General features: G+C 55.4%; 1 protein-coding gene across 1 annotated transcript in view; it reads right to left on the bottom strand.

Moving 5' to 3' along the window:
• The window catches only part of LOC133898611 (uncharacterized), a 28624-nt gene extending 5153 nt beyond the window's left edge, over positions 1-23471 (bottom strand). The window contains exons 1-4 of the mRNA XM_062339303.1: positions 23319-23471; positions 3275-3484; positions 2756-3157; positions 2117-2368 (exon numbers count right to left, since the gene is read on the bottom strand). Coding sequence (XP_062195287.1) covers positions 2117-2368; positions 2756-3157; positions 3275-3484; positions 23319-23471 — 1017 coding nt within the window. The remainder of the gene's footprint in view (positions 1-2116; positions 2369-2755; positions 3158-3274; positions 3485-23318) is intronic.
• Between the last annotated feature and the right edge of the window lie 1761 nt (positions 23472-25232).

Here is a 25232-nt window from a genome sequence, read left to right as displayed (position 1 = left end):
CGCGAAGGAAAGAATAAGCTGTCCCCTATGTGGGAAGGTCCCTTCACCGTGATCGGGGTCCCGTGAGAAGATTCTTTCAGGTTGGCAGCAGAAGATGGGCAGCCGCTTCCCAACCCGTGGAACATCGAGCACCTGCGCAAGTTCTACCCGTAGATGGCCATGCTCGCGGCTCAGGTCAACCAGGCCGGGGGCTTCCGCCCCGCCCAAGTTGACCGGGGGCTACCACTAACTGGGTAAGTCACACAACCTTGTAAAAAATTGTCAATTCAGTATGAATATTAATGTGCAATCGTGTGTCAATTTCGTTTTTCTGGATTCCATATGTTTAATCTGTCTGGTGAGATGCTTGTTTGTGCGAGAAAAGTTCGCTCTCTCATTTTCCCTACTGATAAAAGAATCCCGATCGGTATGCGCGCGGGCAGTTGCCACTAACTTACGTTTGATGTGGTAGGCTGTGGTGTTCGGTGTCGTGGCCGGCTCCCGGGCACTACCGAGTCCCTGGGTGCCCTGGGTAATCCTATCGCTCGAGCTGCTCGAGTAGTCCGGAGCTTAGGCCCCAGGGGTGGGCTGTCGGTGCTCGGTCTGGTCTGTCATACCCGGGTGCCACCGAACCATAGGACCTCTGAGTTATGCCTCTGCTTGCTCTTGTCTACCGGTTTGGGTATTCGAGAGGTCTCGGGTCGAAAACGAGAGCAGTCTATAACAAGTACCGCACTAACAGAGCGCACCAAACAAGGAATTTCTCCATTCTCTTTTAAGTCACAGATCGACAATCAAAGCAAAGGCAGCTCGACCGCGAGGGCCTCGATGCCTAGGTCGTTGCTCGGCCCCAAGGGTTCTCGGGTGGTCCTACCGCTTAAGCATGAGTGGTCGAGATCACCCAACCCCGGGCTCCTCACGCGCCCCTTGAAGCTCGGGCGCCCCGGCTGAGGGAACCAAGTCCCCGGGCACCCCGAGCTCGGAGCGCACGCCCCTCCAGGATCGGTTGGCCGAAAGGCCGACAGCTGTCCGGTGAGTGGTTAAATTTAGACGAATTTACGTTCAATAATATTTTGTTCCTGAGTCGTCCTCGGGGGCCCTCGTATTCTAATCTGCCCGGTGAGATGGTCTCCTCGCGCACAAAACCCTACCGTGTGTCCACTTTTTCCCTAGAACGACAGAGCGATCCGTAGAAAGGTGTACCGTACGTGCGGTAATGTTCAATCGAAGTCTTTCATGGTGGTCGTGGTGTTCGGTCCGCTTTTAAGGGCTCCGAGCACTACCGAGTCCCTGGGCGCCGTGGGTAATCCTATCGCTCGAGCCGCTCGAGTAGTCCGGAGCCTAGGTCTCAGGGGCGGGCTATCGGTGCTCGGTCCGGTCCGTCCTAAGCCCAGGCACCACCGAACCATGGGGACTCTTGGTCGCATTCCCGCCCGCGCGTGTCTCCGGTCTGCTGACTGAGTGGTCGCAAGGTGGAAAAGTATTCACCGGTCATGGCGTGCTCCGTGCTGGATCGATCTATCTCCCGAGCAAGGAAGTTCGTGTCCTTGTCTTTTGACTTAGCCGATGCGGACTCGCGAGGGCTCGGGGGCTAAACGCACCGAGAAGGACGATCGGGACGACTTCATTTTTGGGGAAGGAAAAGTCGGGATCAGTCCGACTAAGTACTCCTCGGGGCGCCAAGGGAAAACATCAGAAACAACATCAAACACTCAGGAGAATACTGGAGTTGCGAACCCAAAGAAAGGCGTCCATTATATTCAAAAGAATGATAGCTGTTCTGAGGGATCACTCCCGTATTTACATCAAGACAAAACTAAAAGAAGAAGAAACAACTACAAAAATCCTAGTCGGAGTCGGAGTCGGAACCGTCACGGCCACTCCCGGGGGCTGGCGGCGGCGGCACTTCCCGCTTGAAGCCGGCTGCCACCTCGGCAGTGGTGCTCCGAACCGCTTCCCGGGCAGCCTCTTCCTTGGCTTCGACCACTCCTTCCCGAGCTGGCTCCAGCGGGAAGTTCGAGTCTCTCCTCCGGTAGCAGGCCAACACGTGATCGGCCACCGCTTGGGCCAAGCCGCGCCCTTCCCAGGCGGTAAGTTCCTGGACGGCCCATGGCAGCGCCTCGAGGCGCTCGCAGACCTGCTGGAATCCCAGGACGAATCGGCCGGGACCGTCGCCCTTTGTCTCCACGACGAGTCGCCCAAGGCCGGCCCTCACCATGGACCGCCGCATCTGCCGGAGTGTGTCCTCCAACATATGTTGTAGGCTGGCCCGCGCGACAAAGGCAGCCTCGAGCTGCTCCTTCGCGACCCGCAGCTGTTCCTCGAGCCCCTGGCCCCCGACCGTGCCAGAAGAGCTGGCGTCGGGTGCATGGCCGGCGGCCAGCTTCACCTGCCCCGCCAGCTCGGACAGGGCCCGCTCGCGGGCTGTCAGCTCTGCCTCATGCTTGGCGATCTGCTCCTCCCTGGCTGCAGCGGCCGCCGCTGCCTCGGCAGCCTCCGACTCCTAGCAGGTCAGCAAATCCTCTCGGGCACCCAAGTCAGCCGCCGTGATTTCGGTGTTGACCTCCCAGATGGCGACGTCCTCCTCCCAGCGTCGGAGATCCCCTTCGATGTTCTGGAGCTCCCCTGCCCAACGTTGGAGGTTGGCGCGAGTCTGGTCGGCCTCACCCTCTCGGCGGGTTAGGTCAGCCTGGAGGGCCTCTGCCGCCCTCTCACGGCTCACGACCGCCTCCTCCCACTCCTGTGCTTGCCTCTCCCTGGCAAGGGCCTCGGCAGCCTGCTGCCGCGACGCCTCCTCCAGGCAGGCGGCGTCTTCCAGCTCCCGCGCAACTTCTGCACGGGTGTTCTCCAAAACCTCCCGCTCCCGCGCAACTTCCGCACGGGTGTCCTCCAAAAACTTCCTCTCCCGCGCGGCCTCCGCGCGGGCCTCCTTCATGGCACTTTGTTCCTCCTCGTTGGCGGTGCGCACCGTGACGAGGCGAGATTCGAAGGCGCGCCAAGCAGTCGTAGGCTGTGCCCTCTCCGTGGCCAGCGTGGCGCGCTCCGCCACAAGCTGTGCCACCTCCCCGTCCACCGCCGCGCCCAGCCGCTCGACCGTCACCCGGACACTCTCGATCGCAACCGGGAGGGGGTCGGCAGGCTGGCCGGGCGCCGGTTGGGCGCTGGGTTCCCCACGAGCCTCCTCCGGGGGGTTCGGGGTCCCCGAAGGTTGCAACGCCATCATCCGCCCCGGGCTCGGCACGCCCGGGGTAGGTTCGACCGGCGCCGGGCGCTCGGGCGATGGCTGCGTCCCCGCCTCGGCCGCCGCGTCTGCTGGCCCCGACACAGCCGCCGCTTCTGCCATCCCTACCTCGGCCGCCGCGTCCGCTGGCCCGACACGGCTGCCGCTTCCGCTGTCCCCGCCTCCATCGCCGTGTCTGCTTGCCCTGGCTCCGCCGGTTGGCTTGGCTCGGGTGCTGGCGCCGGCGCCGGCGCTTCTTGAACCTCGGTGGCGCCCGTAGGCAGCCTGCAAGAGAAGGACGAAGATCAAAACCGAAGCTTAGTTCGGGCGAAGCGCGCCCAAGAAAGAATGAAGGACGAAACTTATGCGGTCGTAGTCCCTCGGTACTGCCATTTGGCCGCCGGGATCCTAAACTCCGGCTCGATAGCACCGGCCCGGAGTCCTCCCTCCTCCTCTTCCGCCGGGGGCTCGACGGGGCCGCCGCGCGGTCTTTGGGCACCGGATCGGGCCCCATCCGAACAAGGCATGGTTCCAGAACTGAGAACGCCGCCACTGCCGATGGCGACGGCGGGGACTCCGGCACGGGAATGTAGAGCCGGGGGCGCTTCCCCCGGTCCCCCGGCGCTGCTACCGCTCCACTACCGGCGGTGCCTCCTCCTCCGGAGCGGTGGCTGCTGCCCGCAGCGGCCCCACCACTGGGCTGCGGCTCGCCGCTCGCAGCGCTCGGGCCACCGGTCCGCACCAGACTGCTTGTGGCCCCCTCGCTGGCCGCCTCATCCAACCCAGGGAGCTCGGGGGCCTCGGGGCTTCGGCTCCTCGGCCGGTCGATGAGCCCCTGGGCGTCAAATTTCGGCAGCTTCGCCTGGATCGCCGCGCGCTCAGGGTTGGCGCAGAGCGCTATTTCTCGCCATGGGAGCTCCGCCCGGCTCATGTCCTCCACGCCGGTCACCACCCGGAGCATGCCCCTCAGCTCCGCCGGGCCCAGGTCCCAGCTTGCGCCGATCTGGGTCCGGGTGATGTCTTCAGGCCCGGTGTAGAGCCAGCAGGGCCGGGCCCGCTCCCGCAGGGGCGCCAGGCGGCGGCGCAGGAAGTCCACCACCACCATCACCGAGGTCAGCCCGGTGTCACGCAGGAACCTGATGCGCTCGAAGACCAGCTCCAACCTTGCGTCCTCCAGTGACGGTACCTCCCATGTCGATTTCTGGGGCTTCGCCGCCACCTCTGGCAGGGCGAGACAGTCGTGGGGGTCGACGTCGACGTAGAACCAGTCCCGCCGCCACTCCTCCCATTTGCTTCGCAGCACCTGGGGGATGTACTGCTCCCCCATGCCGTCCCGCAGCCGAAGATTGCAGCAGCCCGCGACGTCCGCTGTGGAGTACCCTCTCTTCTTCCCGGCCGATCGCAGGGCAAAGAAATGTCAAAGAAGCGTCACCGACGGTGCCACTCCCACGAACATCTCGCAGAAGTGCACAAACACCACCAAGACGAGGACTGAGTTGGGGCTCAGGTGCACCAACTGGACGCCGTAGGTGTCGAGGACTTGAAGAAAGAATGTCAAAAACGGCGGCACCAGCACCGCCACCACGAAGGAGTAAACAAGACGATGTGCCCGGGGTGGGTCGTCGCCGGCGGGAAGCTTGCCGATGTCACCTTCAGGGCCCCCTGCTGGCCCTCAGGGACCAGCAGCTTCCTGACCCTCTCCGCCGCCTCCTCATTCCTCAAGTGAGACTCCGGCAGTACGTAGTCCGGAGTCCTATCGCGGCGGTTCCCCCAGCTCTCGGCATCTCGTCGGAGGGGGAGGTTGTCTGGGTGGTGGAGAGAAAGAGGTGCTCTAATCGCCTAAGGGATTCTAAGGTCTCAGGAGCGCGAATGAAGCAAGAGCAGGATCGCAAGATGGCGTAAAGAGGGGGGCGGATCGCTCCCCTCCCCCTTTTATACCTTAGAGAATTCAAACGTCTCCTGCCACGGCACACTCGGTGGGACGGTTTCCTCGATCGACGCAACTACCAGGCGAATCTCCCACAGGTCGTGCGGTGTCAGCGGTTGCTAGGCGTATTTTCCTCGATCTGCGCAGCAGCCGCGCGTGCCGCCCGTCCCGTTGTCATGCCCTTCGGGAGTTGTGTGGACGCGCGTCCATTCATCCCCCCGTTGGGCCATACCAAAGGCCCGGATCGAAGGGGCCACCTTCTAAAAGCTTGCCAAGTGGTGTCCGCGCCAGCTTCGGCCTCGTTCGCGATGAAGGGCCCATCCGCAGTCTCCGTACCATCGCCTGCCAAAGGGCCTGGGGGCTACTGTTGGTGTATCAGGAACCGGGGGTCCCTGAGTCCCGGGGCCCGGCCAGCCATCCGCCACATGGCACCATTCCACGAGGTCCCTCCTGAGGGATGAGAAAAGCTTAAGTCTCGGGAGAAGGTGCTCGGAGTCACAATCAGTGGTTCCTGAGCACCCCAGTTCTCCGATGATCCACAGAGCCTAAAGTACCGGGAAGAAAGTGCTCGGGGAGGTGCCCGGTCACCCCCGAGCACCCTTGTCCCCCGACGATCAGAAGAGCTAAGTTCCGGGAGAGAGTGCTCGGGACTTTGTGCGGCAGCTCCCGAGCGCTCGGCTCCCCGAGGATTCATGCAAGAGTGCTCGGGAGAGAGTGCTCGGGGCTGCATGTGGCAGCCCCCAAGCACTCGGTTCCCCGAAGGATCGTGCAAGAGTGCTCGGGAGAGGGTGCTCGGGGAGGTGAACAGTACCCCCGAGCACTCGATGCCCCGACGACCCAGAAAAGCCCCCGAGGGACCCGCCGATGAGGTGTCTACCAGTCAGAGGTCCGAGACCGCATTTAATGAGCATGCGTGGCCTGACACATCCAACTGCTCCCGCCGCAGCGTCAATTCCTGCCATGTTTTGGCAGAGAGGCGTGGGGCTATTAATTGCACGGGCCCTGTCCCGTATCATCCAGCTTGTCTCAGGATAACATCGCAAGGATCAAGGCGTTCCGTCTACCGCCCTGCTGTGCAGAGGAACAAGACAGGGCGGGCACGCCGGGCTGCTCTGCGGCTGCCCGGTGGGCCCTCTCCATGGCGCCCGTTGCCAGGGCGTTTATGGTGACAGGTGACCGGGCGTGCGGCGTTTTTTCCACCCCCGGTCACTTCACCCAGAAGAAATGATGACGCCTTTCCCAATCATGGTGTCTTGGAACTTGTACCCCCCTCCTCCCCGTTCGGGGCATGACTCGACTGGCATGTACTTAAAAGAGCCGGCGGCACAGAAGAGAAGATCATCCAACAAGAGATCGCAAGCACCCAAGCATCAAGAACCCTACCATCGACCAGCAACGAACACAGAACCAAGAACCAACACAAGGCACAAGGCACAGTCCCTATCGAAGAACAAGGAGCCTCAGGCTCTTAGTTAGGCCAATATTCTTGTAATCAGCAACATCCTTGAGGGACTTCCTCAGGATAGTTATAGCATTCATACAGGAGTAGGGTATTACGCCCCCGTGCGGCCCGAACCTGTCTAAACTCCGGTGCATTTACTTCTTTTGCACTAGGTCATCATCCCCACCACCGGCCGTTGTATTTATTTTCACTCTATTTATTTCTCCGACGAACTTATTCAGGATCATACCCCCGGCCGAATCTCTAAAAAGGGGTCTCTCGGGATCCCTGCGACAGGAGTTAATCCTCCGACAGTATTAGAGCCTCGTGCTCTTGAAAGGCTTAAATCATAGAGAAATGGCCCCGAGGAGTGGAAGTAGTGTGCTAAACTTTGAGGGAAAGAACTTTACATATTGGAAAGTTCACATGGTGATACATCTTGAGGCTATTTCCCCCGAAGTTTGGTTAGCCGCCTCCATTAGGTTTGATCGGCCTTTTACCGACCAACAAGTTAGGTGGAATGCTAAGGCAAAGAATGCTATATTTGAGAGAATTAGTGAAGAGATTTTCTCTAGAGTTAGGAGCAAGAAATTCGCTAATAAGATTTGGACCGCTCTTTGTGAAATTCATGAGGGTTCTAGGAAAATTCATGAGGAAATATATCATGTGCTTATGAATGCTCTTAACCAATTCAAGATGCTTCCTAATGAGTTATGCAATGATATGTATTCTTGCATGAATATGCTTGTAGAAGAAATCAATTCTCTTGAACTCACTCAATTGTCTCAAGGAAACATTATTCGTAGGATCTTGATGGTGCTTCCTAAGATGCAATACAACATTGTCATCTCTCTTTTTCATGAAAGGGACATCAATGACATGACCATCACTAACGTCGTTGGAAAAATATGTGCTCATGAGACGTTCTTTTTAGGAGATCATGAGTCTTCATCCAAGAAGAATTTTGCTCTCAAGGCAAATACGGTTGACAAGAAGAAGAAGAAGATGAAGCTCCCATCATCAAGTGAAAGCGATGAAGATGATGATGCTGATAATGTCAACGACTCTGACACCGAGCTTGCTCTTCTCATGAGAAGAACCACAAGGATGATCTCCAAGTATCAAAAGAAGGGCTGCAACTATGATTCCAAGAAGAACAAATTTCGTTCAAAGAAATTTGACAAGTTCAGTGGCGGAGACAAGAAGAACTGCTACAATTATGGTAACCTTGGCCACATATCATATGATTGCCCTCATCCCGACAAGAGAAACAAGAACAAGTCTAACAAGATTGATAAAATTGAGGATGAGGATAAGCACAAGAAGAAGGATCAAGACAAGAGAAAGAAGAAGCTCTTCAACAAGAAGCGTGGAGGCCACAAGGCCTACATTGTTGGTGAATGGGTTTCCAGCAAAAGCTCAAGTGATGATTCAAGCGTGATGAAGATAATAACTTCGCAGGCCCCACCATCACCAATGATGATCCACCTCTACCTTCACCATATATGTGCCTCATGGCAAAAGGTAACAACATGATGAGTAGTAAGGAGGATGATAGTAGTGATGATGATGGTCTTTCTCCTAATGATCTATCTAAGCTCATGAATGACTATGCTACTATCATCAAGAAAAAAAAATGCTAAAATCAAGTCTCTTAAAAATGCTAATGCTATGCTTAGTTCTAGTCATGATGAGTTGCTTGCTAAATACAATGATGTGCTTAAGAAACATGATGAAGTTGTTACATCTAGCAAGTCTCTAGAGGCTAGTAACAAGAAGCTAAAACTTGAGCATATTGACTTGAAATGCAAATATCAAGAACTTGAGTTAGCTTATGATGCCATTGATCCTAGCATGAATGAATTGCCTACTATTGATGTTGTTAAGGTAAATGCATCTACTTTTTGTGATGATCTTCTTGATATACCATGCTCCTATGATAATATATCATCTTCTAAGACTAACCATGTAAGGGAGCAAGAGCTTGAGAATGAGATTGCGAGTCTCAAGTCATGGGTGGCCCGGTTGACTAAGGGGGAGTACAAGCACAAGAAAATTCTCATGAAGAATGCATTGTACTACAACAAGAGAGGCCTTAGATGCTTCCCCAACCTGATAGAAAAGGTCATCAAGACATCAGAGATCAAGAATTACTTTATCAAGGAAGTTGGTTTATATTACCAACATTGTCAAGTCACCGGTCACCAGATAAGGGAGTGTCCAATTCCTACTACATCCCTTCCTATTTTACTTTCTAAATATAAGTCCACTTTCAATTATCATCATTTTCTATTGCATAAGCTTAAGAGTGAAAAATCATGGCTAAATTTATTAGAACTCAAGCTAAGGGCAAGCTTTCTAGGCAAATTTAGGTGCCTAAGGCTTTTGTGTCTCACTTCAAAGGTACCAAAATTGGTTGGACACCTAAACAAAAAGCTTGATTTGATGTGTGTAGGTGAACTACGAAGCCGGTGGCAAGCATTAGGTGCTTGATAGTGGATGTACATAGGATATGACCGGCAATGTAAAGATGTTTGCCTCACTAGAAGATGATGTGGGGATCATGACAAAGTCACCTTTGGTGATAACTCTAAGGCAAATGTGGTAGGTTTGTGTAAGATAGCAATCTCCAATGATATTTCTATCTCTAATATTCTTTTAGTTGAGTCTTTTAGTTTTAATTTGCTTTCTATAGCTCAACTATGTGATTTAGGCTTCACGTGCTTATTTAGTGATGCTGACATTATCATAACTAGCAAGAAACATAATGATCTAATCTTTAAAGACTTTAGACATGGACATATATATCTTGTGAATTTCTCCTCTAATGAAGCTAGCTTGACTACATGCCTCTTCACCAAGATATTTATGGGTTGGCAGTGACATCGTCGACTTGCACACATTGGAATGAGCCAACTCAAGAAGGCATTCAAGAATGGAATGGTAGTTGGTTTAAAAGATGTTGTATTCGAGAAGGACAAGTTGTGTAGCGCTTGCCAAACGGAGAAGTAAGTTGCAAGCTCACATCCATACAAGTCCATGATATTTACATCAAGACCCTTGGAGCTACTACACATGGACCTCTTTGGACCAACTACCTACAGAAGTCTTGGTGTTAATCTCTATTGCCTTGTTATTGTTGATGATTATACACGATACACTTTCTTTCTAGATAACAAGAGCAATTCTTTCTAGATAACAAGAGCAAGACTATTGGGATCTTCTAGAAGTTCGCAAAGAGGGCTCAAAATGAATTTAAGGCCACACTTGTGAAGATCTGGAGTGACAACGGTACGGAGTTCAAGAACACATACATTGAAGAATTTTGTGATGATAGAGGCATCAAGCATGAGTTCTTATCAATCTACACCCCTCATTAAAATGTTGTGATGGAGAGGAAGAACAAGACCTTGATCACTCTTGCAAGAGCAATGTTGGATAAGTATGGTATGCCGGAGAAGTTTTGGGTGGAAGCAATCAATACGGCGTGTCATGCATCCAATAGAGTGTACCTCCACCGACTATTAAAGAAGACACCATATGAGCTTCTCATTGGGAGGAAACCCAATATCTCATACTTTCATGTGTTCGGGTGTAAGTGCTTTATCTTCAAGAAAAGAGAACTCCTATGAATGTTTGAAAAATGTTGCGATATTGGTTTTCTTGTTGGTTATGCATCTAACTCCAAAGCATATCGAGTATTCAACAATGCCACCGGTCTTGTTGAAGAAACATGTGATGTGGAGTTTGATGAATCTAATGGCTTCCAAGGAGGTGTTTCTTGTGATGATGTAGGTGATTAACCCTTGAGAGATGCAATGAAGAATATGGAAATTGGGGATATCAAGCCTAAGGAGGAGGATGAAGATGTACCTTTCACTTCCACTTCACACACCTCCATGGCACCTCAAGTTGATGAAGATGATGACAAGGATGATCAACCACTTTCATCACATGATGTCCATATTTCTCAAGAGGAAGCTCAATCTCAAGCACAAGATGTTGCACCACCTCAAGATACACCTCAAGAACCACAAGTGAAGCATACGTATATTTCCAATGATCACCCCATTGACTTGATCATTGGAAGTACATCTAAGGGTGTACGAACTCGCTCTCATCAATATGCTTCATTTTGTGAACATTACTTGTTTGTCTCTTATTTGGAACCTACACATGTAGATGAGGCTCTTAAGGATCGGGATTGGGTGATGGCTTTGCAAGAAGAACTCAATAACTTCACCCGCAATGAAGTATGGATTCTTGAAGAGAGACCTCAAGACAAGAATGTAATTGGAACCAAGTGAGTCTTCCGCAATGAGCAAAATGAACATGGTATGGTGGTACGCAACAAAGGCAAGACTCATCGCTTAAGGATTTGCACAAGTTGAAGGTTTGGATTTGGGTGAAATATTCACTCCCGTGGTAAGGCTTGAGGACATTCATATCCTTCTTGCATTTGCTTCACATCATAACATTAAGCTTTATCAAATGGATGTGAAGAGTGCATTCTTCAATGGCTTCATCAATGAACTTGTTTATGTTGAACAGCCCCCGGTTTCGAAGATCCTAGATATCTTAATCATGTCTATAGGTTGCGCAAGGAGCTTTATAGACTCAAGAAAGCCCCAATAGGTTGGTACAAACACCTACGTGACTTCCTCATCAACCAACACTACTACAGAAAACCCCTTCACTGCCGGCTCCAAAACCCCCTTCACTGCCGGTTTTGGAGCCGGCAGTGGGCAACGGGCAGTGATAGTCGAGTTCTATTAGTGCCGGCTTGGTGGACCAGCAGTGAAGGGCCTTGGGTATCACTATCGGCTGAAGGTTTGAGTCACAATGTTTTCCCTCTCCCCCCTGTCCTCCTCTTTGTCCTCTCTGTCCGCTCTGTACTCTCTCTCTCTCCTCAATCTTTCCGTCTCTTTCTCAATACATGCATACAATGATACATATATTTACTATAAATCAATAATAAAAACACCTTGATTAATACATAGTAATGAACACATATTACAAGTCAGGCATCGACAAACACACAATATTGCAAGTCATCCCCTAAAAAGTCGGTTGAGTTGAGCCAGTCCAGTATCCCTCTACCTTTCCCGCGATGAGGACCGTGTCCCCGCATTGACGATTGATGGAGTGAGTACGTCCTTGGACACCGGGGGGCGATGGTGGTGGAGCAGAGGACCTGGGAACACCTGATCGACCACAACATCGCCTATGCTCTAGGCTCACAGGCATGTCAAAGACATTGAAGTCTGACACCTGAATGCCTCTAGGTTTTGAGCCTTCGGCCTCCTCCGCAGCACACTGATGAGCCACCCTCTCGTCCTCCTCCTCCTGGGCGCATTTACGGGATACCGCTTCTTGCTCCTCCGCAGTGCACAGCTCACGGGCTAGCCTCTCATCCTCCTCCTCTTGGGCACATTTACGAGACGTCGCTTCTTGTATCTGGATAAGTTCGTTCTAGTGTTCATTAATGACATACTGGTTTACACTAAGAGTGAAGAAGAACATGAGTAACATCTAAGGATGGTTCTAGGAAAACTTAGAGAACATCAACTGTATGCTAAGCTTATCAAGTGCTAGTTTTGGTTGACAGAAGTGCCATTTCTTGGACATATTCTATACGTAGGAGGAGTTGCAGTAGACCCAAGTAAGGTGAAAGATGTGTTGAATTGGAAATCACTTACTAGCTTTACAGATGTGACAAGTTTTCTTGGTCTAGCAGACTATTACTGTTGTTTCATAGAAGGATTCTCGAAGATAACCAAGCCACTCACAGAGTTGCTAAAAGGAAAAGAGTTATGAATGGACAAGCGCTTGTGAAGCGACTTTCAATGAGCTTAAGAAAAAGTTAACTACAACCCTAGTGCTAGTATTACTAGATATCCAGAAGAACTTTGATATATACTGCGACGCATCTCGACAAGGACTTGGATGTGTTTTGATGCAAGAAGGACAAGTGGTAACGTACGCCTTGAGACAGTTGAGGACTCATGAGAAGAATTATCCAACTCATGACTAGGAGTTAGCAGCATTGGTACATGCATTGAAGATATGGAGGCATTATCTTCTTGGGAAAAGATATGAAATATACATGGACCATAAGAGCTTGAACTATATATTCACCAAGATAGATCTTAACTTGAGGCAACGAAGATGGCTAGAATTGAACAAGGATTATGATGTAGAAGTCCATTATCACCTGGGAATACCAAACGTGGTTGTGGACATGTTAAGTTATTAATAAAACAGTACTATGTCTATGTTGCAAGAACCTCAACCGACTTAGTGTGAAGAATTTCGACAACTTAACCTAGGTTTTGTCGTGGATTTAGAGGCAGTAACCATGAAAGCAAAACCTACTTTGGATGAGGACACACAGAAAGAACATGTGGAAGATGAAAATATCAAAGGGATTAAAGCGAATATGAAAGCTAGCAACGCCCTGAAGTTCTCAAAAAATGAGAGAGGCATAGTCTGGTTTGGCAAGCACATCTATGTACCATACCAGAAAGAGCTTAAGGAGATAATCTTAAGAGAAGCTCATGAGTCAGCTTGCTCTATTCACCCAGGTAGTACCAAGGTATATCAGGATCTGAAGGATCAATATTGGTGCCCTGGTAGGAAGCGAGAAATAACTGAGTATGTAGCATTATGTGATGTATGTCAGCGTGTGAAAGAAGAACATCAGAAACCAGTAGGATTACTACAGTCATTGAAGATATCATAATGGAAATGGGAAGAAATTGGGATGGATTCCTTAGTTGGATTACCTCATACACAATCAGGCTATGATTCAATATGGGTCATTGTGGATCGCCTTACGAAGGTAGCTCATTTTATTTCGGTTAAAATAACCTATAAAGGAGATAAGTTGGTAGAGTTATATATATCCAGGACTGTGTGTTTACACGGAGTTCCAAAGAGAATAGTGTTGGATCGAGGGACCCATTTTACCTTAAGGTTTTGGTAGAAACTTCATGAATTGTTGGAGACGAAGTTGAGTTTCAGCTCGACATATCACCCACAAACAGATAGATAGACAAAAAGAATAAATCAAATACTTGAGGATATGTTGCGAGCGCGTGCTATTCAGAATCGTAGTAGTTGGGATAAGAACTTGTCATATTTAGAGTTTTTGTATAATAATAGTTATCAGTCCAGTTTACAGATGTCCTCGTTCGAGGCATTATATTGAAGGAAGTGTAGAATGCCTCTACATTGGAGTGAAATTGGAGAAGGTCGAGTGTTTGGACCAAAAATACTCAAGGAAGCCGAGGAACAAGTCAAGGCAATATGAGAAAAGTTAAAGACAGCCCAATCCAGATAGAAGAGTTATGTGGATAATCGACACCGAGAGTTAACATTCAAAGTTGGAGATTATGTGTATCTCAAGGTCTCACCTCCAAGAGGACTTCATCGCTTCAAGGTTAGAGGAAAGTTGGCACCTAGGTACATTGGACTGTTCAGAGTAAGTGCCAGACGTGGAAAAGTGGCCTACCAGTTGGAATTGCCACCCAAGCTAACAGATGTGCACAATGTGTTTCACATATCGCAATTAAAAAAGTGATTGCGAGTACCAAAGGAACAGTTACCTTTGGAAGAAGTGGAACCACAAGAGGACTTGGCATATTCAGAATACCCGGTTAAGATTCTGGAAACAACGGAGTGTGTGACTCAGAGAAAGCTCATATGTATGAGCAAAGTACAGTGGATCCACCACACTAAAGATGAGACAACAACCTAGGAATAAGAAAAAGAGCTAAAGGCAGAGTTTCCTCACCTATTTGTAGATCAGCCCGAATCTTGGGGAGGAGATTCCTTTAAAGGGGGGGGGTAGGTTTTGTAACAACCCAAGTTCTTACAACCATAGAAATCAAAAACTTTTTCAAAGAAAAATAATATATATATATATGCATATATTTTTTGATTGCTTGATTATGTGAGCTAATGTATTTGTATAGGTAGTATATATGTTGTATGTATAATTATACAAGTGTATATAGATGAGAGAAATTAGAGAAGAAATAGAAAAAGGGTTTTGAGCTAAGCCCATCTCCCTTCTCTCCCTCTCTTGGTTTCAGCCCAGCCCACCACCATCTTTCCCTTCCTCTCTCTTTCTCTAGGTTGTAGCCCACTTCTTTTGCCCGGCCTGCCGAGCTCATCCCCTACCTCTAGCCTCTTTCTCCTGCTCTCTCCCACCACCGCGCAGCACCGCCGAGAAGACCGAGTCGGCCACGAGCCAAGGAGGAGCCTCTAGAATCTTGCTAGTTCACGGATAAGCAAAAGTCCCGGACGAGTACGCCCTATCTCCAATCGGAACTGAGCTCAAATTGGAGTCCGAGTAGATGTCGCCACCATTCAAATCGAAGTCGAGCCACCCTCGAACTATGTCTCCTCCGAGTATAAATAGCACCCTAAACCCCTCCCCTAGAGCATCCCAAACCAAGCCTTCGGTCTAAGCGGTGATTTTGCCGCCTCATCGGAAGAGGAAGCAGCCGCTGTCGATCTTGACTATCGTAGCCCAAAAGCCACCTGTCGGTGTATCAGGAACCGGGGGTCCCCGAATCCCGAGGCCAGGCCAGCCATCCGCAACATGGCGTCATCCCGCGGGGTCTCTCCTGCAAGATGAGAAAAGATCAAGTCCCGGGAGAAGGCGCTCGGGGTCACAGTCAGTGGCCCCCGAGTACCCCAGTTCCCCGATGATCCATAAAATCTAAGTACCGGGAAGAAAGTGCTCGGGAAGGTATACAGTGGCCCCCGAGCACCCTAGTCCCCCGACGACCAGGAGAGTTAAGTACCGGGAGAAACATGCCCGGGGCCGCCGGCGGTGGCCCCTGGGTACCCAAGTATCCCGAGGACTCACCGAAGGAAGCTCCGGGAGAGAGTGCTCGGGGCTGCGTACAGCAGCCCCCGAGCACTCAGTTCCTTGAGGATCCGTACAAATGTGCCCGGGAGAGAGTGCTCGGAGAGGTGAATAGTACCCCCGAGCACTCGGTCCCCCGAGGACAAGAAAGGGCGTTCTCGGGAGAGAGTGCTCGGGGAGGTGAACAGTACCCCCCGAGCACTCGGTACCCCGACGACCCAGTAAGTCCCCTGGTGGAGGCCCCCGAGGGGCCCACCGATGAGGTGTCAGCCAGTCAAAGGCTCGAGGCTGCATTTAAAGAGCGTGCGTAGCCTGTCACCTCCAACTGCTCCCGCCGCGCTCAGCGTCAGTTCCTGCCATGTTCTGGCAGAGAGGCGTGGGGTTATTAATTGCACGGGTCCCGTCTCGTGCCATCCGGCCTGTCTTAGGATAACGTCGTAAGGACCAAGGCGTTTCGTCTACCAAGCTGCTATGGCAGGGGAACAAGACAGGGCAGGCACGCCGGGTCGCTCTGCGGCTGCCCGGTGGGCCCTCTCCACGGCGCCCATTGTAAGGGCATTTATTGTGATGGATGACCGGGCGTGTGCCATATTTTCCACCCCCCGTCACTTCACCCAGAGGAAATGATGACGCCCTTTCCATTTATGGTGTCTCGGAACTCGTGCCCCCCTCCCGTTCGGGGCACGTTGCGGCTGACAGATACTTAAAGCAGCCGGCAGCACAAAAGGAGAAAGAGGACGATAGGGTATTACGCCCCCGTGCGGCCCGAACCTGTCTAAATTCCGGTGCATTTACTTCTTCTTGCACTAGGTCAGTCCACCACCACCGACCATTGCATTCATTCCCATTTATTTCTCCGACGAACATATTCAGGATCATCCCCCCGGCTGAATCTCTAAAAAGGGGTCTCTTGGGATCCCTGCGACTGCAGTTAATGCTCCGACAGCTAGCATCCCAGGTAGGGGGGAAGCATCCCTGAATCTGTTTCTTTGTTTTCTTCCGCAGAAAAAATGGCCGGTGGTCATCGCCTCCTGCGTTTCGGCTCCAGTTCCAGCGGGGAAATGCAGCCCCTCGCACAGGAGACCCCAGTCACTGCTGCGTCCTAGCAGCAGCCGCAATCTGCACGCGCGGCGTTCCCCTCCCAAGGGGACCAGGGCGTTGGGCCCAGCAGGGCCGCTGCCGCCGTCACCGGTGCACCATCCGACCCCCAGTCGGTGGTCGAAACTCCTGCCGCCAAGTCCGCGTCTGGACAGCGCCGGGCGCCTCTCCGACGTAGGCTCGCCTTCGGCGAGGCCAGCCCCGGGAGCGCGTTGCTTGCAGCGCACGCTCTCCTCAGACATCCGCATGTCCATGCGACGATGGAAACCCCGGAGGGCCGCTGGCTCCAGGAAGTCGCTGCCCTGGTCGGCACCGCCCGTCACCAGGTACTGGCCGAGAGTTCTCGCGCCACAACCCAGCGTGGCACCGCTGGGACCGGCCCATCGTCAGGTGGCGCTCGCGCTGGCCGGGGGTCCTCCAGGCGGAGCGCCGCACCCCTGGCCGCGTCCGGAGCCCACGACCTCCGCTTGCACCTCAACGAGCGGAGGGGCCTCGAAGACGCGTGCGTCACTCTCGAGCACCAGCGGGAGACCCGGCAGGAGGCCAAAGTTGAGGACCAGGCTTCCTCTTTGCCGGTCTATGATCGCCGGGGCTCCCCGGCTTGCCGGCGTTCACCGCCCAAGAACGCCACCCGCGCCATAGGGTACGGTACCAGCTGCCGTGGCTTCACTAGTGAGCTCCGCCAGGTCAAATGGCCCTCTAAGTTCCGCTCCGAGCTGCCGGAGAAGTACGACGGGTCCATCGACCCCGTTGAGTTCCTCCAGATATACACTACTGCCGTCAAAGCAGCTGGTGGTAGCGAAAAGGTGATGGCTAACTATTTTCATGTTGCCTTGAGGGGCTCTACCCGTTCTTGGCTCATGAACTTACCCTCAGGGTCTATTATCTCCTGGGATGATCTTTGCCACCAATTCGTGGCTAATTTCCAGGGCACGTTCACGTGCCCTGGCCTGGAGTGCGATCTCCACGTCGTCAAGCAGCATGAGGGGGAGACACTGCGGCGTTTTATTCAGCACTTCAGCGAGGTCCGCAACACTATCCCGCGGATAACCCCCCACGCCGTCATCGTTGCTTTCTGGCAGGGCGTCCGTGACGAGCGGATGCTCGAGAAGCTAGGTACGCACGAGGTCGAAACCACTGCAGAACTTTTCGCGCTGGCTGACAAGTGCGCCAAGGCGGCGGAGGCTTAGGCTTGGCACGCTCCATGCCCCGAGCGCCCCGCCGCCGATCAACCAAGTTCTTCCCGCTCTGACAGGCGGGAAAAGAAAAAGAGAAGGAGGCGCGAGGCCGTCCCCGTCGAGCCGACCCAGGGCCCCGCCCGTAGGCTAGCCCAAGAGCCCGACCGCCGGCAAGAACGCCGGGCAGCCACCGACAGACGGCCTGCACCCGCGAGAGTCCCAGCCCGGGCCCTTCCTAGGGCTCCAGCTCCCGCAAGGGCTCCGGCCCCCGCCCGGGCTCCCGCTCCGGCAAGGGCCCCCGCCCCTGCGGGGCCCGAGCCAGGCAAATGGTGCCCAATCCACCAGACCAGATGGCATGACCTCACGGAGTGCCGTACGGTCAAGGGCCTCATCGAGTAGTGCCAAAGGGAGCGCGACGAGTCCCGCGGGGGAGGCGACGCTGGAGCCGCTCCCGACAACACAGAGCTCGGCTTTCAGGAGCCCGAGCACACCGTCGCCTTCATCGACGGAGGCGCCTATACGCCTTCCTCACGGCGCGGCGTCAAGATCATGCAGTGCGAGGTATGCTCGGCAACCCCGAGTGAAGAGGACACAAGGCCCCTGAGATGGTCGGACGCCCCGATCACGTTCAGTATGGCCGATCACCCCGCTAGTACTGCAGGCGTGGGGCGACTACCCTTGATAGTGTCCCCCACCATCTGCAATGTAAGGGTCGGTAGGGTGCTTATCGACGGGGAAGCAGGTCTCAACCTCCTCTCCAAGGAGGCCTTCGAGAAGCTGCAGGTGCCCTCTAGGCACCTGAAGCCGTCGCTTCCGTTCTGCCGGGTGACACCCGGGCACTCCCTGCCCCTCGAGCAGGTTGAGCTGCCCGTGACTTTCGGGAGTCGGGATAACTTCCGCACGAAGGGCGTCGTCTTCGACGTCGTGGAGCTCCCCCTCCCCTACAACGCCATCCTCGGGCGCCCGGCGCTCGCTAAGTTCATGGTGGCTACGCACTATGCATACCTCACGGTCAACATGCCGGGCCGAGCAGGCCCCATCTCCGTGACCGCCGACACTGGCGGTGCCGTCTCCTGCACCGAGCAGTCATACCAGAAGAGATCTCTACATATCCTGGGCACGATGCGCCCGGGTACTGGATCATGCATTTTGACGGTTCCCTCTCGCTGAAAGGCGCGGGGGCCGGAGTGGTTCTCACCTCCCCAATGGGTGAAGAACTCCGGTACGTCATGCAGCTGCAGTTTCGCGCATCCAACAACATGGCGGAATATGAGGGTCTCATCGCTGGCCTCCGAGCCGCGGTGAGCCTCGAGATTCGTCGCCTCCAGGTCAAGGGAGACTCCCAGCTGGTGGTCAACCAGGTATCTAAAGAGTACCAGTGCACAGATCCTCAAATGGCGGCATACGTGGTGGCAGTCAGGAAGCTGGAGAAGCGCTTCGACGGCCTGGAGCTGCGGTACATCCCGCGCCGCGACAACGCTCTGGCCAACGACCTCTCCCGCCTGGCCTCCTCCCATGCGCGCGTCCCTACTGGAGTTTTTGAAGAAAGACTCACACGGCCTTCCGTCCTGCCTACCAAACAGGGCGAAGGGTAAACCTTGAACTCAATTCAGGGGACCCCGGTGGCGCCCTCTGTGGGAAGCCCCGTCAGGGTGCCACCGTCCGGTGAGTGCGCTGTGCTTGCGGATTGTTCTCAAGATGCCTCATGGATGGACAACATCCGAGGGTACTTGAAGGAAAAGTTCCTCCCCAGGGATGAGGCTTCTGTTGAAAGAATTGCTCGGCAGTCCAAACGCTATGCCATAGTAGATGGGGATCTCTACCGGCGTAGCGTAGGCGGCATTCTCTTGAAATGCATCACCCAGGCAGAAGGCGGCGAGCTTCTCGCTGAGATCCACGAGGGCGAGTGGGGTAGCCATGCATCGTTCCGCACGTTGGTCGGGAAGGCCTTCCGGCAAGGTTTCTACTGGCCTACAGCCCTCCAGGATGCTTCCGAGCTGGTCCGGCGCTGCAAAGCGTGCCAGTTCCACGCAAAGCAGATTCACCAGCCAGCTCAGGCTCTTCACACCATCCCCCTGTCATGGCCTTTCGTGGTCTGGGGGCTGGACATTCTGGGTCCATTCCCCCGAGCAGTCGGGGGCTATGAGTACCTCTACGTCGCCATCAACAAGTTCACCCAATGGCCGGAGGCGGTCCCAGTCATCAAGGTGACCAAGAACATGGCGCTCCAGTTCATCTGCGGTATCACCAGTCGCTTCGGTGTCCCGAATCGGATCATCACCGACAACGGCACTCAGTTCACAAGTGCCCTGTTCAGGGACTACTGCGAAGACCTCGGCATCAAGCTCTGCTTCACCTCCGTCGCTCATCCTCGGAGCAACGGGCAGGTCGAGCGCACCAACGTGGAGATACTGAAGGGGCTCAAAACCCGGACCTACAACGTGCTCGCAAAGCATGGGAAAGGGTGGGTCGACGAGCTGCCTGCCGTGCTATGGGCCAACCGGACCACGCCAAGTCGCGCTACCGGGGAGACTCCTTTCTTCCTCGTGTACGGCGCTGAGGCGGTCCTCCCCTCCGAGCTCACTCTAGGGTCCCCTCGGGTGCATGCCTACTCCGAAGGCGAGCAGGAGCAGCAAAGGCGCGACGACGTCGATTATTTGGAAGAGCGTCGCCGGCGTGCCGCCGTCCGAGCAGCCTACTACCAGCAAAGCCTGCAGCGCTACCATCAGCGCCACATCCGGGCCCAGTCTCTCGAGGTGGGGGATCTAGTTCTCCGACACATTCAGTCGCGCGAAGGAAGGAATAAGCTGTCCCCTATGTGGGAAGGCCCCTTTACCGTGATCGGTGTCCCGCGAGAAGGCTCTTTCTGGTTGGCAACAGACGATGGGCAGCCACTCCCCAATCCGTGGAACATCAAGCACCTACGCATGTTCTTCCCATAGATGGCCATGCTCGCGGCTCAGGTCAACCAGGCCGGGGGCTTCCCCCCACCCAAGTTGACTGGGGGCTACCACTAACTGGGTAAGTCACCCAACCTTGTAAAAAAATTATCAATACAATATATATATCAATGTGCAGTCCTTATGTCAAAATTTCATTTTTCTGGATTCCATATGTTTAATCTGTCTGGTAAGATGCTTGATTGTGCGAGAAAAGTTCGCTCTCTCCTTTTCCCCGCTGATAAAAGAATCCTGATCTGTATGCGCGCGGGCAGTTGCCGCTGGCTTACGTCTGTTGTGGTAGGCTGTGGTGTTCGGTGTCATGATAGTCTCCCGGGCACTACCGAGTCCCTGGGGTTCTCGGGTAATCCTATCGCTCGAGCCGCTCGAGTAGTCCGGAGCCTAGGCCCCAAGGGCGGGCTGTCGGTGCTCGGTCTGGTCTGTCATACCCGGGCGCCACCGAACCATAGGACCTCTGGGTTATGCCTCTGCCTGCTCTTGTCCGCCGGTCTGGGTTTTCGAGAGGTCTCGGGTCGAAAACGAGAGCAGTCTATAATGAGTACCGCACTAACAGAGCGCACCAAGCAAAGAACTTCTCCATTTTTTCTCAAGTCACAGATCAACAATCAAAAGCAAAAGCAGCTCGACCACGAGGGCCTCAGTGCCCAGGTCGCTGCTCGGCCCTAAGGGTCCTCGGGTGGTCCTACCGCTCAGGCGTAAGTGGTCGGGATCGCCTGATCCTGGGCCCCTCATGCGCCCCCTGATGCTCGGGCGCCCCGGCCGTGGGAACTAAGTTCTCGGGCACCCCGAGCTCGGAGCGCATGCCCCTCTTGGATCGATTGATCAAAAAGCCGACAGCTGTCCGATGAGTAGTTAAATTCAGACGAATTTACATTCAATAATATTTTATTCCCGAGTCGTTCTCGGGGGCCCTCGTACTCTAATCTACTCGGTGAGATGGTCTCCTCGCACACAAAACCCTGCCACGTGTCCACTTTTTCCTAGAACGACAGAATGGTTCGTAGAAAGGTGTACCGTATGTACGGTAATATCCGATCGAAGTATTTCATGGTGGTCATGGTGTTTGGTCCATTTATAGGGCCCCGAGCACTACCGAGTCCCTGGGGTTCTCGGGTAATCCTATCGCTCGAGCCTCTCAAGTAGTCCGGAGCCTAGGCCCCAGGGACGGCTATCGGTGCTCGGTCCGGTCCGTCCTAAGCCCGGGCACCACCGAACCGTGGGGACTCTTGGTCGCACTCCCGCCCGCACGTGTCTCCAGTCTACTGGCTGAGTGGTCGCAAGGTGGAAAAGTGTTCACCGGTCATGGCGTGCTCTGCACTGGATCGATTCATCTCCCGAGCAAGGAAGTTCGTGCCTTTGTCTTTTGACTTAGCCGTTGTAGACTCGCGAGGGCTCAGGGGCTGAACGCGCCCAGAAGGACGGTCGAGGCGATGTCGTTCTCGGGGAGGGAAAGGTCGAGGTCGGTCCGACTGAGTACTCCTCGGGGCATCAAGTAAAAACAGTAGAAACTACACTAAGCACTCAGAAGAATACTGGAGTTGCGACCCCAAAGAAAGGCCCCCATTATATTTACAAAAGAGGGGCCGCATTTCTGAGGGATCACTCTCATATTTACATCAAGTCAAAAAGAAAAGAAGAAGAAAAAACTACTCCAAAAGCCTAGTCAGAGTCGGAGCCTTCGCTGTCGCTCCTCGGGACTGGAGGCGGCGGCGCCTCCCGCTTAAAGCCGGCCGCCACCGCGGCGGCGGTGCTCTGAACTGCCTCCCGGGCGGCCTCCTCCTCAGCTTCAACCACCCCTTCCTGAGCTTGCTCCAGCAGGAAGTTTGGGTCCCGGCTCCGGTAGCAAGCCAGGACGTGTTTGGCCACTGCTTGGGCCAAGCCACGCCCCTCCCGGGCGACGAGTTCCTGGACGGCCCAGGGCAGCGCCTCGAGGCGCTCGCAGACCTTCTGGAAGCCTAGGGCGAACTGGCCGGGGCCCACCCCCTTCTCCTCCACGAGAATTTGCCCGAGCTCGGCCACCATCACGGACCGCTGCATCCGCCGGAGGGTGTCCTCTAGCATCAGCTGCAGGCTGGCCTGTTCGACCGAGGCGGCCTTGAGCTCCTCCGTCGCGGTCCGCAGCCGCTCCTCGAGCCCCTGGCCCCCGGCCGCACTGGCAGAGCCAGCGCTGGGTGCCTGGCCAGCAGCCAGCTTCACCTGCCCCACCAGGACGGACAGGGCCTGCTCGCGGGCAGCCAGCTCTGCCTCGGACTTGGCGGCCCGCTCCTCCCTAGCAACAGCGGCGGCCGCCGCCTCGGCAGCCTCCGCTTCCCGGCGGGCCAGTAGATCCTCCCGAGCACCCAAGTCTGCCGCCGTTATCTCGGAGTCGGTCTCCGGGATTGCGACGTCCTCCTCCCGGCGTTGTAGCTCCCCCTCGACATGCTGGAGTTCCTCCGCCCAGTATTGGAGATCGGGGCTGGTCCGGTCGACCTTGCCCTTCTGGTGAGCTAGGTCGGCTTGGAAGGCCTCTGCTGCCCTCTCGCGGTTCACCGCTGCCTCCTCCCGCTCCTGCGCCTGCGTCTCCCTGGCAAGGGCCTCGGTATCCTGCTGCCGCGATGCCTCGGCCAGGCGGACGGTGTCTTCCCGCTCCCGCGCGACCTCCGCGCGGGCCTCCTCTAAGGCCTTCCGGCCCTCCTCCATGGCGTGCTGCTCGTCCTCCATGGCAAGGCGGGAGTCGAAAACGCGCCAAGCCATGGTAAGCTGCGCTCTCTCTGTGGCCAGGGCGGCACGCTCCACCTCTCGCTGCGCCATCTCCTTCGCTACGGTTGCCTCCAGCCGCCCGATCACCTCCCGGGCGCTCCCAAGCACGACTGGGAGGTTGTCGGCGGCTTGGCTGGGCGGCGGCTGGGTGCTGGGTCCCCTGTGAGCCTCCCCCGTGGGGCTTAGGGTCCCTGAAAACTGCCACGCGGTCACCCGCCCCGCGCTCGGCGCGCTCGGGGCGGGCTCGGACAGCGCCGAACGCTCGGGCAGCGGTTGCGTCGTCCACCGGCCCCGGCTCCACCGGTGCACTCGGCTCGGGCGCGCTTGGCTCGAGGGCTGGCGCCAGCCTCGGCGCCTCCGGCCGCCCCTGGCTCTTGGTGGTGCCCGTAGATGGCCTGCAATCGATGAAGGGGATCAAAACTCAGAATTTAGTCCAGGCAAAGCACGCCCAAGAAAGAATGGAGGACGAAACTTACGTGGTTGTGGGTCTTCGGTACTGCCACCTTGCTGCCGGAATCCTGAACTCTGGGCTCAATGGTGTTGGCCCAGAGTCCTCCCTCCTTCTCTTCCGCTGGGGGTTCTGTGAGGCCGCCGCGTGGTCTCCGGGCGCCGAATCGGGCCCAAGCAGACCAAAGTGCGGTTCCAGAACCGCAAATGCCGCCCCCGCCGACGGCCCCACACTGGAAGACTGGCCGTCGCGACTTCCCCCCTCGCCTGGCAACGGCGACGGCGGGGACTCCGGCACAGGAATAAAGAGCCAGGGGCACTTCCCCCGGTCCTCCGACGCCGTCGCCGCCCCGCTGCCGGCGTGCCTCCTCCTCCTGTGCGGCGGCTGCTGCCCGCAGCAGCCCTACTGCTGGCCTGCAGCTCGCCGCTTGCGGCTTGCCGCTTGCGGCGCCCGGGCCACCAGTCTTCGCCGGATCGCTTGCGGCCTCCTCGCCGGTCGCCTCGTCCACCCCCGGGGTCTCGGTGGTCTCGGGACTCCAGCGCCTCGGCCGGTCGACCAACCCCTGGGCGTCGAACTCCGGCAGCTTCGCCTGAATCGCCTCCCGGTCAGGATTGGCGCAGATCGTCATCTCTTTCCACGGGAGCTCCGCCCGGCTCAGCTCATCCACCCCGTCACCACCCGGAGCATGCCCAGGTCCCAATCCTCACCGATCTGGGTCCGGGTGATGTCCTCGGGGCCGGTGTAAAGCCAGCAAGGCCGGACCCGCTCCCGCAGGGGCGCCAGCGACGGCGCTGGAAGTCCGCCACCACCATCACCGAAGTGAGCCCAGCATCGCGCAGGAACCCGATGCGCTCCAGGACCAGCTCCAGCCATGCGTCCATCGGCGGCGGCGCCTCCCAGGTCGCCTTCTGGGGCTCCGCCGCCACCTCCGGCAGGGTCAGACGGTCGTGGAGGTCGACGTCGACGTAGAACTAATCGCGCCACCATTCCTCCCACTTGCTTCGCAGCACCTGGGGAATGTATCGCTCCCCTAGGCCGTCCCGCAGACGGAAGCCGCAGCAGCCAGCGACGTCCGCGGTGGAGAAGCCCCTCTTCTTCCCGGCCGACCGCAGCGCGAAGAAGTGCCGAAAAAGTGTCACCGACGGTGGCACCCCCACGAACATCTCGTAGAAGTGGGCGAAGACCGCCAGGATGACGACGGAGTTGGGGCTGAGGTGCACCAACTAGATCCCGTAGGTGTCAAGGATTTGGAGGAAGAATGTTGAGAACGGCGGCACCAGCCTGGCCGCCACGAAGGAGGTGAAGAGGACGATGCGCCCCAGGCGGTTTGTCGCCGGCGAGAAGCTCTCCGGCGTCACCACCAA

The sequence above is a fragment of the Phragmites australis genome, chromosome 18 (assembly GCF_958298935.1).
Source record: "Phragmites australis chromosome 18, lpPhrAust1.1, whole genome shotgun sequence".
NCBI lineage: Eukaryota > Viridiplantae > Streptophyta > Magnoliopsida > Poales > Poaceae > Phragmites > Phragmites australis.
Note: the sequence above shows the minus strand (reverse complement) of the source record. Positions and strands in the feature narration are given on the sequence as shown.